This window comes from Manduca sexta, chromosome 17 (genome assembly GCF_014839805.1).
Source record: "Manduca sexta isolate Smith_Timp_Sample1 chromosome 17, JHU_Msex_v1.0, whole genome shotgun sequence".
Taxonomy (NCBI): Eukaryota; Metazoa; Arthropoda; class Insecta; order Lepidoptera; family Sphingidae; genus Manduca; species Manduca sexta.
The window spans coordinates 1,369,871-1,385,885 of NC_051131.1; the positions used below are offsets into that span (position 1 = coordinate 1,369,871).

At 35.4% G+C, this 16,015-nt stretch overlaps 1 protein-coding gene across 3 annotated transcripts in view; it reads left to right on the plus strand.

The window, feature by feature from the left end:
• LOC115454859 (TNF receptor-associated factor 4) overlaps positions 1–16,015 on the plus strand; it is a 109,180-nt gene that overhangs the window by 65,934 nt on the left and 27,231 nt on the right. Inside the window, exon 1 of one of the 3 annotated variants that reach the window (XM_037439656.1) lies at positions 10,984–11,299. The exons of the other annotated variants lie outside the window; for them this stretch is intronic. Coding sequence (XP_037295553.1) covers positions 11,102–11,299 — 198 coding nt within the window. The 5' untranslated portion in view covers positions 10,984–11,101. Of the gene's footprint in view, positions 1–10,983; positions 11,300–16,015 lie in introns of those variants that run through there. 3 annotated transcript variants of the gene reach the window in all.

The window sequence follows — 16,015 nt, forward strand, 5'->3', positions numbered from 1 at the left end:
GATTTGTGACGCAACGACGAATATCTTCTTTAAATAGATCTGTATGCTGTATTTCATATTTGGAACTACACTCGTTGATTATATATATAAGAACACTATTTGATTGAAATATTATTTGATTTATCAATAAAATATGTTATCATTATGCATTAATTTTTATTCCTTGAATTAATAAAAATATATCCTTATTGGTAATAGAATATATGTAAAATCATCATATTAGATCCTACTTCAACAACAATCTTATTGCATGCAATATGTATTGTGTAATATGTATATTCAAATATAATTAACTTTAATTTTGATTCCTTAAATTAATAAAAAAAATATCTTTATAAATAAAAGAAAGATTAACAATCATGTAAGCCACTACTTCAAGCTACTATAATCGTATTGCATAATATTGTGTTATAAGTAAATGACTAAAAAAAATTAATATTTTGTATTTGAAACATTTTTATGTAATAAAGTCTACTAGCCCAAACAAAACAAACTCGTCTGTACTAAAACATGTCTACTGCGTGGCGTAATTTTATTTTTCGTTTGTTTTTAAGTTTATAGTCCGAGAGCTATTAAAGTTATCGTGTCATGACTAATGTTTGTCAGTTGATAAAAAATGACGACCTTTTCATATTGCCTCACATCAGTAATGTAGGCAACGCATGTACATTCGTCATGCATTTTTACTAGAATTTGTTGTGGCGCGTGGATATTTGATACTTTTATCATCCTATTATGATAGGCTTTAAATTTGTAGTTTGAAAATGAATTATTGAACTTTAATGTATAATTATTTATGTAAGGCAATACTTTATATATAGACGGTCTTGGTATGATTATCAGAATGAAGTTGTTTTGTTTTTATAAAATTAAATAGCATATTAAAATAGGCTTAAAATTTGTAGCTCGAAAATTAATGAGTTTGGGATTTAATGTATGAATATTGTTTATTTTATGCAGTACTTTGTATATATAGAAATTCTTGGTGTGATTTTTTAGAATGTAACTGTTTTTTATAAAACGAAATAGCATCATAATATTGATTTAAACGCCATGCCTTCATCTGTACCTGCAGATCTAACTTTAAATTATAAAATACTGTATGTTAGAAGTGACAGCTTCTTACAATTCCTTCAAACCAGAACACTATGCTAACACACTATAGAGCATGATGATGTGATATCTAAACAATAAACAAAATACTCCTTACGATTAAATAAACCATATCCTTCAAAGTTATCATATATTCATTATGTTCCTCACCTTTATAAGGAATAAAGGAATAAAACCCAACACTGATAAATAAATATAAACCTTTAAATGTGAAAGTCGAACTCCGGTAGCTTGTCACACGTACATTTGGCTTATCACAAATTAAAGTTGGAACTTATGAGCTGTCGTCCGTAAGCGGCGAGTGACAGCCCTAATAAATGTGTCAGTACATTTCTCGATTTAGTTGCGTCAACGTCTCTTCACTATTAGAGTTCTGTGCCCTTTCTTTGTTTCTGATGATTTTAGGGTTTACGCACACGGGTTGTATCGCTTCGCAATATAAATCTGTCAATAGCGAGTTGACTTTCGTACGAATAGTTCCAGATTCTAACTTTTTTCGTCATAATATTGAATTAATAAAACTTCCAGTTCTATTCCATTTACGGTATTAAAGTTAGAGTTCTTTAAACGTTGGGCACAGAGACGGGGGCTTCGGAATGTTCCAACTTGGGCACAAAACCCTTAAAATAGCTTTGTATACTTTGTACGCAGTAGCGAATACTGTAAGCAGAATGAAACATAATTTTTCTTTTTACGATGCGATGCGACCAGCCTGACTGTGCGTGAGCCCTAAAGCGGTTACAGCGGATCAAATAGTTTCGGTAGTAATCTGTAGTAGGCAGTGTTGAAACGAGTGTTTATGGATGTGAAGGTGTGTTAAGGTGGTAGCTCAAGGTCCATTTTCATACATTTTGTTTCGGCTTTAATCTGGGTAACTAAACAAGTATTGGCAAGTAAAGAATTTAAATTCACGTCTAGTTAGTGATTAGTTCTCGCAGTTGAAAGAAAAATGTAAAAATAATTAATAATCATGGATATTTCAGCCTTTAAAATTTCGTCATATTAAATTTTAAAGGCCGAAATATCCATGATTATTAATTACCAATACGTTTTCTCAACTGATTAAATGAAACAAAATGTATGAAAATGGACCTTGAGCTACCACCTTAAATAATTTCTTTTGTTTTAAAAGTGTAATAGATTACGCAATACACTATCAAAATCTAATACTTTTACATTGTTTACAAAAAAAAAAAATTAAAACATTTAAACTGCATTATACCTTCTGACGTCTAATTGTATTCGTTGTGGGATGGTTTTAGACGATTATAATTAATTTGATGATGTTGTTTGACTGTTATCCCTCCGCGCTGATCCAATGCGGGTCGGTTGTCATCAGTTTCGTCTGTTGATCGGCACATTAAGATACGATAACGTTAGGTCCAACAGACGTCATGGCATGAAAGACCCCTTAAACAATACACAATAAAGTACCTTCTCTACTTAAACAACTACATTTGGGTATTACATTTAAGTAATTAGAAAAACAATAAATTTGCTACATCAATTAATTCTCATTATGTTCCCGTAGTCATAGGGTGTGAAGCATAGACAACAAACATACCTCTAACGGTAATATTTGAAAATAGAACAGTTTACGGACCATAGAGATAATGGGGTTCGGCCGCTAATTGTCGCTGCCCTGGTTGCCGGGTAAATGCACCTAACTGGCAGCTAATTTATAAACTGACAACATTCTACGTGGCATAGACAAGAATTTACTTATTGGGGTTAGTTAATTACATATTCGACTTTTAAATTATATTTTTAAAAATAAAGAACATGATTTTAAATAACCTAATTTGTGTGTAGTAAAATTAAGGACAGGTCCGTCTGGATATCTTTGGGGGAAGCCTATATTCAGCAATGAACTCTATGTGGCTGATGATGATGAAGAATATTAAGGAAACACAAGACGTCTTCAGTAAAACTGACTATACAAGTAAAACCTATCTAAGAAGGTATGCTACAGTAAATTTCCCTATATTAATATTACAAAGAAAATTGTTATAAACAAAATACCTTGTCTATCACTTAGTAAACACGAGCAAAACCTATTTCGAGCTGAAATTATGTAATACGACACAAGGCAGGAATTTATTGCGTACCAGCCGGCGCGGCTGTCTGTCTGTATGTGGGAGTGTCGTATGATTAATTGCATTGTAAGCAACCTGCCTCTGGACTGGTTTCAGTTTCAGACGTAAAGTGAGGTAGTTCATCGAGTTTCGTGGTACACATTTCATAGGACTAATATGTCTCATATTATGATAGATCAAACCCAAAAAAAATACTTAAATTGTCTTGGAATAAGATTTTGTCAATAATCTACTGCTTTAGATAGACTCATATAATATTTTCCGGTGGAAATATTTTCCCCGATATGTTGGTCAGAAGATGCACCTCTACCATTTCACTGTTACCTTCGCATGTTTATTATATAAAATAGAGTGCAATGGCCTTAAACCCTAAAAGTTATAACAACAAACTCTACCTTGAAATCCATAAAAAGTTATGTTTACGTTAACACAGGAAGTAAATGATAATTATCACATGTGTACAAACTATAAAATAATACCTAATTCACGTCAGTCACGTAGTGTCTGGGTGCGCGTGCGCACGTCCTGCCGGATTCATTGTTGGAAAATAAAATGGCGCCTGCGAGGTCATACGGCCATTGTTAATGGCGATATGTGGACGTAACCAGGAGACAGGGATTTCTAGTAATGCAAAGGAAATCCAATTCCTAGCAATAAACATTCCTCAGCATTTGAAACACTTAATTGTTTTGTATCATTCTTTATCGCCCTTGGGAGACTATATATCATGGAAATTGGAGATCAGGAACTGTTTGGTTCGATTCTTAGGTCGGGCATCCCATCATCTGCATTTTTGTAACTCTTATGTAAACATTTGTTTTGTCACTCAGTTTAAAATATAAACTATTATAATGCTTGTTAGTTTAGTAGCCTTAGTTAGGTAAACCTTAGGTATACTCATTCTAATACTATGTTATCTAGATATCCTATTATTTTGCATTTAGTTTTGTATCATATCCTTAGAAAGACTATTCTGTCGAATTGTCTATTTTGTTGATCTGGTTAGATATATTAAATACTTTTGCCGTATCTATTGCAGCGGAGCAGTATCATACTACAGTCTTATGGATTTATAATTACGGTATCCAATATACCCAGTTATAAGACATAATATTATTTGGTGTTTAACAGTGACCCACGCATTGACACGCATTGTCTTGTTTATAAGTTTAAGCGTTCTGCAATTAGGTAAAAAAAAACAAATGTACATAGTTTACAGTCCATAGAATGATAAAAATGGGTAAGGAGACTTTAATCGTTATAACTATGGCAATTAGTCTGCACTCTACACATTTATATAGCTTAAATATCGTTCACAGTAGGGAGGCTAACACCCCTCCGTGTCCCCCACTTACATCCCTGCTATCGCTGCAGGATCGTGAACAAAAACCACGATCCTATTCCCTGCTATTTTTGAACCCTGTCTCACTGCTAACGACTAGCGACTGAGCGACACACTTTCCCTCATATACAGCTGCTGTATAATAAAATACAATAGGTAGCAAAATTGGTTACTGCTAACGATGTAGGCAAATACTCGGTCTTCATTAGTTTGTCACAGTATCAAGATCAAAGAAATAGTACCCAGGTATGCTAGAATGGCCGTTAGCATACTCTCAATATTGGTTCATCGGTTTCTCTCGACATTTTGTCAATATTCTAATTGGATACACTGGCAATTGATTGTTGTATACTTCTCATATCCAAAACATGATAAAATTTATAACAGATCCGATATTGTTTGTCCGGCGACTTGTAGATAGTTTCTAGTGTTAGCTTCTTATCGCTTATCGTCTCTAATGGGACAGGTATCTAACCTTATGAAATTATGAATGGCGCGTGCCGCTGCGACGTTAATGAACGTTTATAATTCAGTGTGCCGCTCGGGCAGGCGGCGGGCGTGATGCGACGCGCCCTTCCGTTCTAATCAATCGTAAATATTTGCTAATGTATACTTTAATCGCTTTCTTGGTGTAGTCGCTATGTATATTAAAGGATATTGGTATATTATGGGTTCGATTCCGAGACAGAGCTAAAGTTTGTTGAGATTTATTGGAAGATTTTCTCGGAGTCCATTCTTCAGAAGACGTTTACATTAGGCTAGCAGTGTAGGCATGGGTAAGGGAAGAATACACAGATAACTTTGAGTGTTTTCGCTTGTTTTAACAGTGAAAAAAATGTCGCGGAGAAACCTGTACACCTCAAAAGTTCTCCATTAGAATTTCTAAGCTTTGTGATGTCTGCCAACCTGCGCTAGACCAACGTGATGGTCGGTCAAGCCTCTCAGTGAAAGATATTTCTCCAAATAAAGATTCCACAAAGAACTGACCTACTTTTAAGATGACCGAAGACACGACGACCACCCGCGACTATAAACAAACTTGATCCCAACTTGTAACTAAGTATAATTCCTCAAAATACTTAACACTGTTTGTTCACGTGTCTCCGAGCCCTTGGTCGCTAAGGGGATCGTAAATGCGCCCGCGCATGCTAGAGGTCACTTTGGCGAGTACGTGATACACATGGCGTGAGATGGGCGTGGTGGCTGAAGACCAGATGTTACGGTTTACGAGGACGGCTTTGGTTTTTTTTTTCTCTGTATGTGACTTTACCGACTTAAAAGGTTAGAGTATCGAAAGAACTACCATTGGTTAGTATTTCATCATAGTACTTGGTGATAAAAATTAAATATTGAGGTATAAAACGTGTGTACTCGTTAGTCATTTAACAGTTTACATGAACATAATTGGATTTTTCTAGCCTCTTAATAGAATCTAATAGATTTGATACAATTTTATATTTTTTTTAACTGTGACGAGTTCAAACTAAATCAATGCTAAGTTACATATATTATGAACATAATTAGATCTATCTACTCTAAATAGAAACTTTAGTTTCGATTTATTGTATTCGTATAGAGTCCAAAATAAAGCAGAAAAATTTTATTTTTAAATCCTGGCTAAAGTCAAAATTATTATTGATACATTATTATAGGTAAGTAAAACGCATTAGCTCCAAATTATCCCACGGCCGTGTTGGGACGGCACACGTGTGTGACCAAAGACAATTCGAACACTCCCAAAATTACGACCCGTCCATAACGTCCATTGTGTATTGAAAAATGAACGTTGCAGGAAATGGTTGTACGGGGTTCGTTATTGGAAGTTGAGTGTTTGATAATGTAAGTAGGGGTAGATAAGGGTGATAAATTCTATATTATTTACTAGCTCTATTACATTCAGATCTGCTGGTTACAGACGAATGAAACTGAAAAAAATTTAAAAGTTATCGCTTATACATTTTAGTTTAATTGAAACATTTTTTTGGTTTGAAGTAAAGTATATTTCATTTTTGTAAAGTTTGTTTGGTAAGAACAGAAAAGTGTATAGGCGATTTTTGATAGTAGAAAATGTATTAGTTGTACGTCTTGAGGTGGTAGCCTTATTCAATGTAATTTCGCCTCTAATAAATGATTCCTTCTTAACCAAGTTTCGGCCACGGCCGCCAATCTCAACGGAGATTACTCAAGTACGCACGAGATATTATAGTACACAAGTGTGTGCGGAATACATAGATGCACTCTCTGTTCCTTCACTCTCATAGTCCGGTAAGACAGCAATCCGACATGGCCGAAGCTCTCTCCGGCGCAGGCGCAGGACCAACGGCATTACGTGCTTTAAACAATGAATGAATTGTTGCAGATTCTTAATTGTTGACATTGCAAGTGTTGTGTGATCTGTCTAATTTAACACCGAGCGTATTTTCTTTAGAAGTTTTATATAATAACGTTCATCTGCGGTCATGTTAAAGATACATGAAGACAACAAAAATGGTAATAAACCAAAAATATCTGAAAATTCCGTCATAAAAATTAAAGTCCGTTATTAGCGCGTTAACGATTGTTCGCGTTAACAAACGCAGTATTTTACGGTTGTCGAACGTTATTTACGACGTTATAAATATAGCGTCACCTACACGTTGTGATTGACGCCACTTCTGCACGTGTATTCACTAGTTTTATTAATAATAACAACCCCTCTTCTCTGTGGGAGTAGGGCGACCATGTTAGGAATAAACAGTGAGACTTAATAATTGTATAATTAATTGAAGATATAGCTTAAAAGCAGGAAGTTAGCAAACTTAAACGGTTTCTTGGTGTTAAGGATATGTCGCTTATGTTTAAAAATATATCAGCATGTTGTTTTATTTAACGTGTATAGTGCATTGCAAAATTCATAAAAAAGGATGAAAGCATTTCCATCTTATTTTTTCGATGTATAATAATTTCGAATTTTCTTTGTATGGACAGTAAGTGCAAATGCGTCACTTCATCATTATCTTTATATACAAAAATATCAAGTATTAAATATTTTGAAGTTTAGTTTAGCTCTTCAAATATATATCCCTCTTTTACCGTGGTCTTATAAGAGTTTAAGCAGATAAATATATATTTTAATTACATTAGGACTGTGCCAAAAATAACCCAAACACATGGTCACATTAGTATAACGCGGGCTCGGATAAATCAAGTTGACATTTAACAAGTCTTTGTTTCGTTCTGTGTTTACGTTTTTCAGTTTATTTATATTATGTTTTTTTAACACGACATAAGAGCTGAACGTAACATCAGCGTGTATACAAATTATTTTAATTGTAATTAGTGGAATTAGTCGAAATAGGAGTTTACGTGTATCAACTCTATTGATTATAATTAAAGAAGAGTTTCCGTAAGTCGATTTATATAAAAATCTAGCTTTTGCTCGCGACTTCGCCCGCGTTAGGGAGTTTTTCCGGAGTTAAAGTCCTGGGATAAAGAATGGCTTATAGTACTCAGGATTGATGTAGCTTCCTATTAGTGAAAAATATAACAAAATCGGTTGAGTAATTCCTGAGATTAGCGCGTTCAAACAAACAAACTCTTCAGCTTTATATAAGTAAAGATTATGAGAAATTGATGCTTTTAAATTTTTAAAGCTTTAGTTTGGCATCCAGCCGCACAACGGGCGATTTTACTAATATTGCCTATGTATTCAATTTACTGAGATAAATGTTTACACGAGTCGCAAATCAGTTTAGTTAAGTTTTATATCTTGGAGAGGTGATTCATACCTAGTATATTCCCACATACAGCACGACTTTATCTTGGAAGGAGTAGGCAGAGGTGAAGCCAGGACACCCTCTTTTCGCTTGTGTGTCCTGTCCCATAATGTGATAGGTCCTATCGCCATAACAAGCACAGATTCCAGACCCGGGCTAATATTGAGTAGGAATACCCAATATCACTGATCGACCTGGGATTCGAACCCAAGACCCAGAGTGGGATCGTCGATAAACAACTATGCCACAGGGGCAGTTAAATTCAAGATAATCGTATCAATAGAAGATCAGTCCGATAAAATATATGCGATTATGGGACTTGAACTACATTATTATTAGAACAATAGCATTAACTGGCTAATCCATTACCGATATGAATTACGTACGATATTGTCGATAACCATATTTATGTCAAAACGATAATATACTATCAGTGTTCCAAAACATAATCTAGATTTCTATCAATGCATCACTATCTCATGTACAACCCTATACAATGGAAATTACCAGAACAATTACTAAAGAATTTTTAATTGGAATTCCGTTTTGAGAGGGCGCACCCTCATTTGATAAAGCTTCGTTCACAATGGCAGCCCTAACGTAGGGTTGTGAGACAGGGGCTGAATCTTGTGACCACCCCCTATCAATCATGGATGAATATGTTTTGTAGTTTTTATGAGATCTTTTACAATAGGTTCTAGTTTCGTATTTTTATTAGCGCGTAAAGGTATACGGGTTTAAATTTTTGAAAGCCAATTTCTATTGGAATTGAGGTTCTATTTAAATTTTGGTTTATAAGGGATGTAAGTTTTTTTATTACCATCATGATCAAATAGATCATTTAATTTCTACTGCCACTCACTACAATTCTCGAAGAATCTTGGTTGTTAGGTCATTTGATGTCATGATTTCTACTGCCTCTAACTACAGTACTCGAAGAATCTTGATTGGTAGCTTTAACTTAAAGTTTAGCTATGTATATCATGTTATTTGAAATACATTATTTTTATAACACAATGGTATGTTTATTAACATACAATTAACTGTTTTTGTATATCTGACTTAGATTAAACCGAAGATACCTTCATAGACTTATAAGTCACTAGCTTTTGCCCACTGCTCCGCCCACATGTAAAAGTTTTTTGGGATAAATAATTTCCAAGGATAAAAAATAGCATATCGTACTCAGGAGTAATGGAGATTCCCATTAGTATAAGAATTTTCAAAATAAGTTCACTAGTTTCAGAGAGTAGCCTCTAAAAACAAACAAACTCTCAAATTTTTCTTCTTTATAATATTAGTGTAAATTAAAGACAGACGCGGAAGAGTAAATTTAAACATCAAATCTTAATTTTGAAACATACCGCCATAATTTATCCTCTTTTAAGACGTATTTAAGTGGAATACGTAAGATGCGATAACTCCAGACTCTGGAGCCGTTCAAGTGCTGCGGGCGTCAGCTGCGCACGCGCACGTGTCGCGCCAGGAAGTTTCCTAAACACGCGCCATTGTTTCCGAACGACGCCCGCGGTTCCTGTTATAGTAAAAGCCTTGCGTATGTACTCACTAAAGAAACTTTGTAAAGATTGAAAACAATGACCCTTCTTAGTTTCAGGGTAGGTAGAGTTGAAAATTAATAACCTACGATTTGCTTAGCTTATTGTTACCCCATCACACCATGATCACATTGGGAGTAGGTGAGCTTAACCTTATTTGGAAAACAAATTGTAATTTCGATTACTTATACCATTTTCGTAAAAGTTCTTGCATAGGTTTTTATTTCCCAACCTGAGCGATTGAATTTAAAAATCATCTTCATAAATATCATAGTCTGAGTAGACTGCCACTAGATTAAAAAGAAACCCTATCAATATTGCGGTAGTAATTTAAAATTTCCTATAACAAATTATTTTAGTCCTTCAAACCGGGTCAAAACAATCCCATGCAAAATGCTGTAAAATTAAAACAAATCTAAATGCATTTGGATGGAGGGTGGCACCCTCACACGTGCAGTTATTTTCTGCTTTTATATTGCGTTGCTAATTTATGCCGGTGTGATCGGGGTTACCGGCTGATCGGCCGCGGCCGGTTCTCGCCGATACTTACCGGTTTTTACGGGAGCCTAGATGTTTCTTTGTCTGCCAGATTGAAATAATGAAGTGGCTTTCTTTGAGACTGGATACAAAGGGACTACTTAGATATAGACGGAACCGGTCCAGGCTGATATAAGATACTTTTTCGTCGTAGTTTTATCACATTGTGTTTGAATAATGCTGCTGAGTAAACACGTAACTGCTAAAGAATATAGGTGTCGTCTTTTATTGCGTTGTTCTGAGTTACTGGAAAACTGGTTCTCAATTGATTAATGTAAATTAAAGTCTAATAAAAGTTTATTCACAACCAAAACCTGACCTAAAACTTTCACAACTACCAATATAATTGCGCAGAAGAAACAGAACGGTCAATGCCTTTAACAGCTATACCTATATAAAAAAAGCGACCTACTCGAGATTTTATAAACAAAAGAAAATCGTACCCAAAAGCGATAGGTGGCCGTCCTGCAAGCACGCAGGGCACCCGGCGCGGCGGCGCGCACACACGCAGCGGCGGCCCTTCGCAACGTCCCCCTGAGCCAATCAAGTCGCAACTTGCACAGGATGTATGGAGTCCGGAGTGTCGCCGGGCCGCCGAGCCCGCGGACCGCTCATTCGTGCGCCGACCGCCGTGTGCAGCGTTAGTGTCAGACGCTTGCGTCGTCGCGTTTAGTGAACGAGTGTGTGTTATGAACAGCCAACATGGTGCGTAGCTTATCCCAATGGACGAAGACGCTCAGCTTCCCGGCGAGGCTGTCGCCGAACCGCGCTTCAAAGGAGAGCGTCGGCAACGGGCAGCCGACCTCCCCCGGCGTGTCGCCTACTCCGAGCTCATCCTCGCTCCCCCAGGGCTCGGACAAGACCATCTCGCCGATACCCATCACGGAGATCAGTCAAATCGTAAGTTCCTCTAATAATCAACGGATCCCTCAGAAAACTGTCGGGAAATGTTGATGTAGGGAAAAGGTCGTTTCACATGCAGCTTCAAGCGATGCGCGCGGTTTGCATACCAAATGTTTCATTATAAACAAAAACTTGCGGTAACAGTTCTACGTAACGTGTTGCTAAGCTTGCTTATGGCATATCTGATTGAATTACTGAATATTTTCACACGAGTAATGGGAATTTAGGATCGTCATTCGCGTCAGTAGTAATAAGATGGCAATAAAATGTTGACGGTTGTATTACCCTACATTTGAATGAAACAATGAAATTCTGCAAGTGGTCGTATTACAACACATTAACAATATTGTTTGATGACATAATTACCTAGTCTTGCCATAAATATTGTAATAAAGAAAAAAGAAAATTGTTAACTGCAAATAACATTTATTACTTTTACAGTGTGTCAGTTTAATACATAAATATAAAACAATTAAAAATATAAAAAGCTTATTCGAAGTGGTCTCCATTGGCTGCAATACAGTCCTTTAAACGATGAGGCCAGTTATCAATAGAAGCACGCACTCTTTCCATGGGAAAATTCTTCACTGCCAATCGTATAGATTGTTTTAGGGACTCCAAATTATCATGGCGTTTAGAGCAAGCTGTACTCTCTAAAACTGACCACAAATCATAATCCAGCGGATTAAGATCGGGACTAGACGACGGCCAGTCTTCAGCTCTGATGAAGTCCGAAACGTTCGATTCCAACCAAGACTGCGTGGACCGAGCTTTATGACCCGGCGCCGAGTCTTGCTGGAAGGACCATACTTGGTTATTGAACATGGTGATGTTAAGGGGCTTAACTACCTTCTCAAGAATGGTATCTTGATACACTTGTGCCGATGTTTTGATACCTTTTTCACAAAAATATGGCTCAGTCACTCCTTCATAGCTAACACCCCACCAAACCATCACTGAAGTCGGATAATGTCCACGTTGCACTCTGTCGACTAATTGGGAAGCTTCCTTAGAGCTTTGAGCATAAATACGGTCATTTTGTTTGTTAAAATGTTGCTCAATTGTAAAAATTTTCTCATCCGTAAACAAAATTTTTCTGTGACCTCCCTTTGCGTACCGCTTCAGTAGTTGTTTCGATTTTACCACCCTATTCTTCTTTAAATTATCAGTTAAGAAATGGCCAGTGCGTCTCTTATAGGCTGCAAGTCCTAAGTCATCTTTTAAAATACGCGACATGGTTCTAGGTGCTATCTTCATTTCCCGAGATAAAATCTTTTGCTTTCGGACAGGATTTCTTCGAATTCTTTCCCTTACTGCTTTGACCACCTTTTTCGTACGAACACTACGTGGACGGCCAGATCTTTTCTGTCACAAACAGAGGAGGTCTCATTGTACCTATTAATAGCCCGGTACACAAACATTTTACTAATACCAAGTGTATGGAGAGTTTTAAAAATTGCATTTGGCTCCATACCTACTTTGTGTAATGCTATCACAGCGATTCGGTTCTCTTTATCACCCCACACCATTTTAATATCGCAAAATATTTTACAATGTATTGGCGCCAAAATGAGAAAACACAATGAACAATCGTATAAAAATGACAGATTCGAAATTCAAATGTAATATTTTTTTATAATTAAGTGTAACAGTATTTATGGCCAGACTAAGTATATAACTCATTTTATTATTGTGAAATAGAAATTCCTGAGCGGAGATTGAAACCATGTACAAATCCCATAGTATCTGAGATACCAGGTGTTTAGTCACATGTTCATAGTTATTATGATAATCAAAGTAAAGAAAGACTTTTAAGTAAGAATTAATGAGTGAACGTCCACCAAATATCATTGGTTTGTTTACAAATAATTATCAAATTGGACATCGTACAGTTAACTTTAACTGTGTCCCCTTATATGTATGTCACCATATAAGACAGCCCTGTGCCGAATAGTCAAACGTCCCATCATTGTAATTCATTGCCGGTTATATTTATTGACACGTTGCTGTGTCGCTTCGGAAGCGATCGATGGACATGAGAGCAGGCGATCGAGTGTAAAATGTAATAGTAGATATCGCAGTCACCGTTATGTCCCCCTTGCGCTCACCTTGCCAAGGCCGCGACGAGATTCGAGTTTTTGCAAAGCATGAAAGCCCATGACTTTCACCTTTTGGGTACTGCCTTTCTAAATACTGAGGTCTATTTTCGCGAGATGTTAAATTTATGTCTTATATGTATTTCTGCTGTAATGTCTTGTAATATGAAAGTTTTTATTGATATGTTTCGGGTTGTTATTGACTTTGATACACGGAAGAAATGTAACCTGACTGTTTTGATACAACAGTCGATTTCAGTTGTAGGCCTCAATTACCTCTCTGATCTATTTTGAGTTAATAAATTTGATATCTCGAATCTCTATGTTTTTTTTACAATGTTTACCGTCGTTGTTAGAATGCCAGATAAAAAATAAAGAAAATCAAAAAAGGTATGTTCTAAAATAGAACTAGAGACCTCGATATGTGTAATATAGTATTTTACTCCCGTTAGGTCATTGCTACTGTATCAATAAACTCGAATTAAAAAACAATAAAAACGACCTAAAGCTGCCTTATTTATACTGTTTCAGACATTTATTTAAAAACATAAATAAAAAGTCGAATCTGCACAAGTTAAACAAGATATCAGACAGACAAAAAGACATTATATTTGAGAGCAAAGGTATAAAACAACTCTTTAAAATCGTCGCAAAACCGTAACACTGTAAATCTCGCGTTGTTGTGGGTCGGTTGTAAAAATTTAATTTGTGAATCTGGTTTGTATCGACCGTAAAGTTCCCAACTACGTTGTCATCTTAACGTCACATAAATTCGATTTTTAAAATTGAATTATAGAGCACAGTTTATAGATGGCGCTAAAATATTATAGAATGTTGCGGTTGTATTGATTCGATTTTGGAACATCATAAGAGATTTTTAAAATAAACCGTTTTTTTTAAAGTATATTAAAGTATTTGCGGCACAATAAATAACATTTTTTTAAGTATAGCTATATCTATATTCTATAATCAATAAAGAATTCAGGTTAGTTTATAAAGTCGCGCTTTCAGATAAGATGTTGGTTTAATTCCCACGATCACGACGATAGTGATATTTATTCAAAGCTTTTTATCGTACTCTCTTTTATACATCAAAAAATCGAATAAGCCAGTATTTTTTGGAAAAGATAATATGAAGTTTTATTGAATAATTATAATATGTATTTTTTAACAAAAGTTTAGGGGTACACCTGATGGTTTAATAATTCGCCTCGTGCTAGTTTCGTATTTAAAAAATGCAATCTGTTTAGTATATTTTATGCATTTTTGTAAACATTTAGGTTTATGTTAATATGTTACAACAGTTAAAAGTGAGTACAATGTCCAACATTTCTGATGCTGACACGACATAGTAACAGAATTATATTGCGATGACTCATTACTCAGATATGTTGAAAGATAAGTCTAGCCTGTATGACATAGTAAAATGTTTAATACAAAACTATACGTGATGTGTCAATATCTGTTAGGAATTAATATTGTCGACGAGAAAGGAGAAATACGCAAAATCTTGTAATGTTTTAGAAAAAAAAAACACATTTTTTAATCTGTATAAACAAGGAAACAGTTATTGGATATTTGCAATTAATACTATAAATAGATTTACTGTGAATAAAAAAAAAATTAACCTTCTAAAATTAATTGTGTATGGAGGTTTGACACTATTTTTGTAATCTATGCCCACGTTATTTCCGGATATTTGAAAGAATATAAAAGTGTAGACACTAAAATTATATCTAATGGCGGAAATATATAATTTAATAGCAATGCACAATTTTATTGATACACAAGTATTTGTTAAATGATTTGCATATTGTAGAATGGGATATTTCCAAATTGGTTTTTGTTAGGGTTGTCGATATTTTATTATTTTTACTTTATTTTAATAAGCTGACCGTTAATACTAAATGAATACATCCAATATCAATTAACTCACTCATGTCAAGATATCAAATCTAACAGCTCATGTGATAGGACCCTTTCATTTAATTTTATCCGTGGTGCTTTATAACTAGCTTATCTAGTTGTAAACGTCCCTATCCTTGAGGTTAAATCGCCTCCTTACATCATGATTTTGTCACCCGCATTGCTCTGGAGGAAGGGACAATTAATATTTCCAACTCCTCCCTATCTTTCTATTTGATTAATTTCGTTGCGGGATAATGATATATTAGTTTTCCCTGAGACTCGCCGAGCTTCACTGCTCGGTGTCACAAAATGCGTGCCACTGCTGATCCTGGCTTACAGGAGTTGTAGTGGTGGGTGTGAGGGCGGGAAAGTCTCATGTCAAGATACAAGTCATGTGTCGTAACAAAGTTGAAGGCATTTCCGTTCCCACAACCCCTGAACTCGAAACAAATGCAGATCGTACAAATGTCTGTGTCGGTGTAGTAATGATCTGTACAAATTAATTATAAATCATTCCTTATCTTGTAGTTAGTAATCGGATTTACATTTAAAAAAACATTTTTATAATAGGCAAAGATCTTAAAATAAATTATTATAAATTACGAACTAGCTGCGGCATTATAAAACGGTTCCTTAGCCAGGCTACTTGCATACCAAATTCCGTGCATACGAAATAAATAGAAACCGTTAGTACTCTACAAAGAACTTA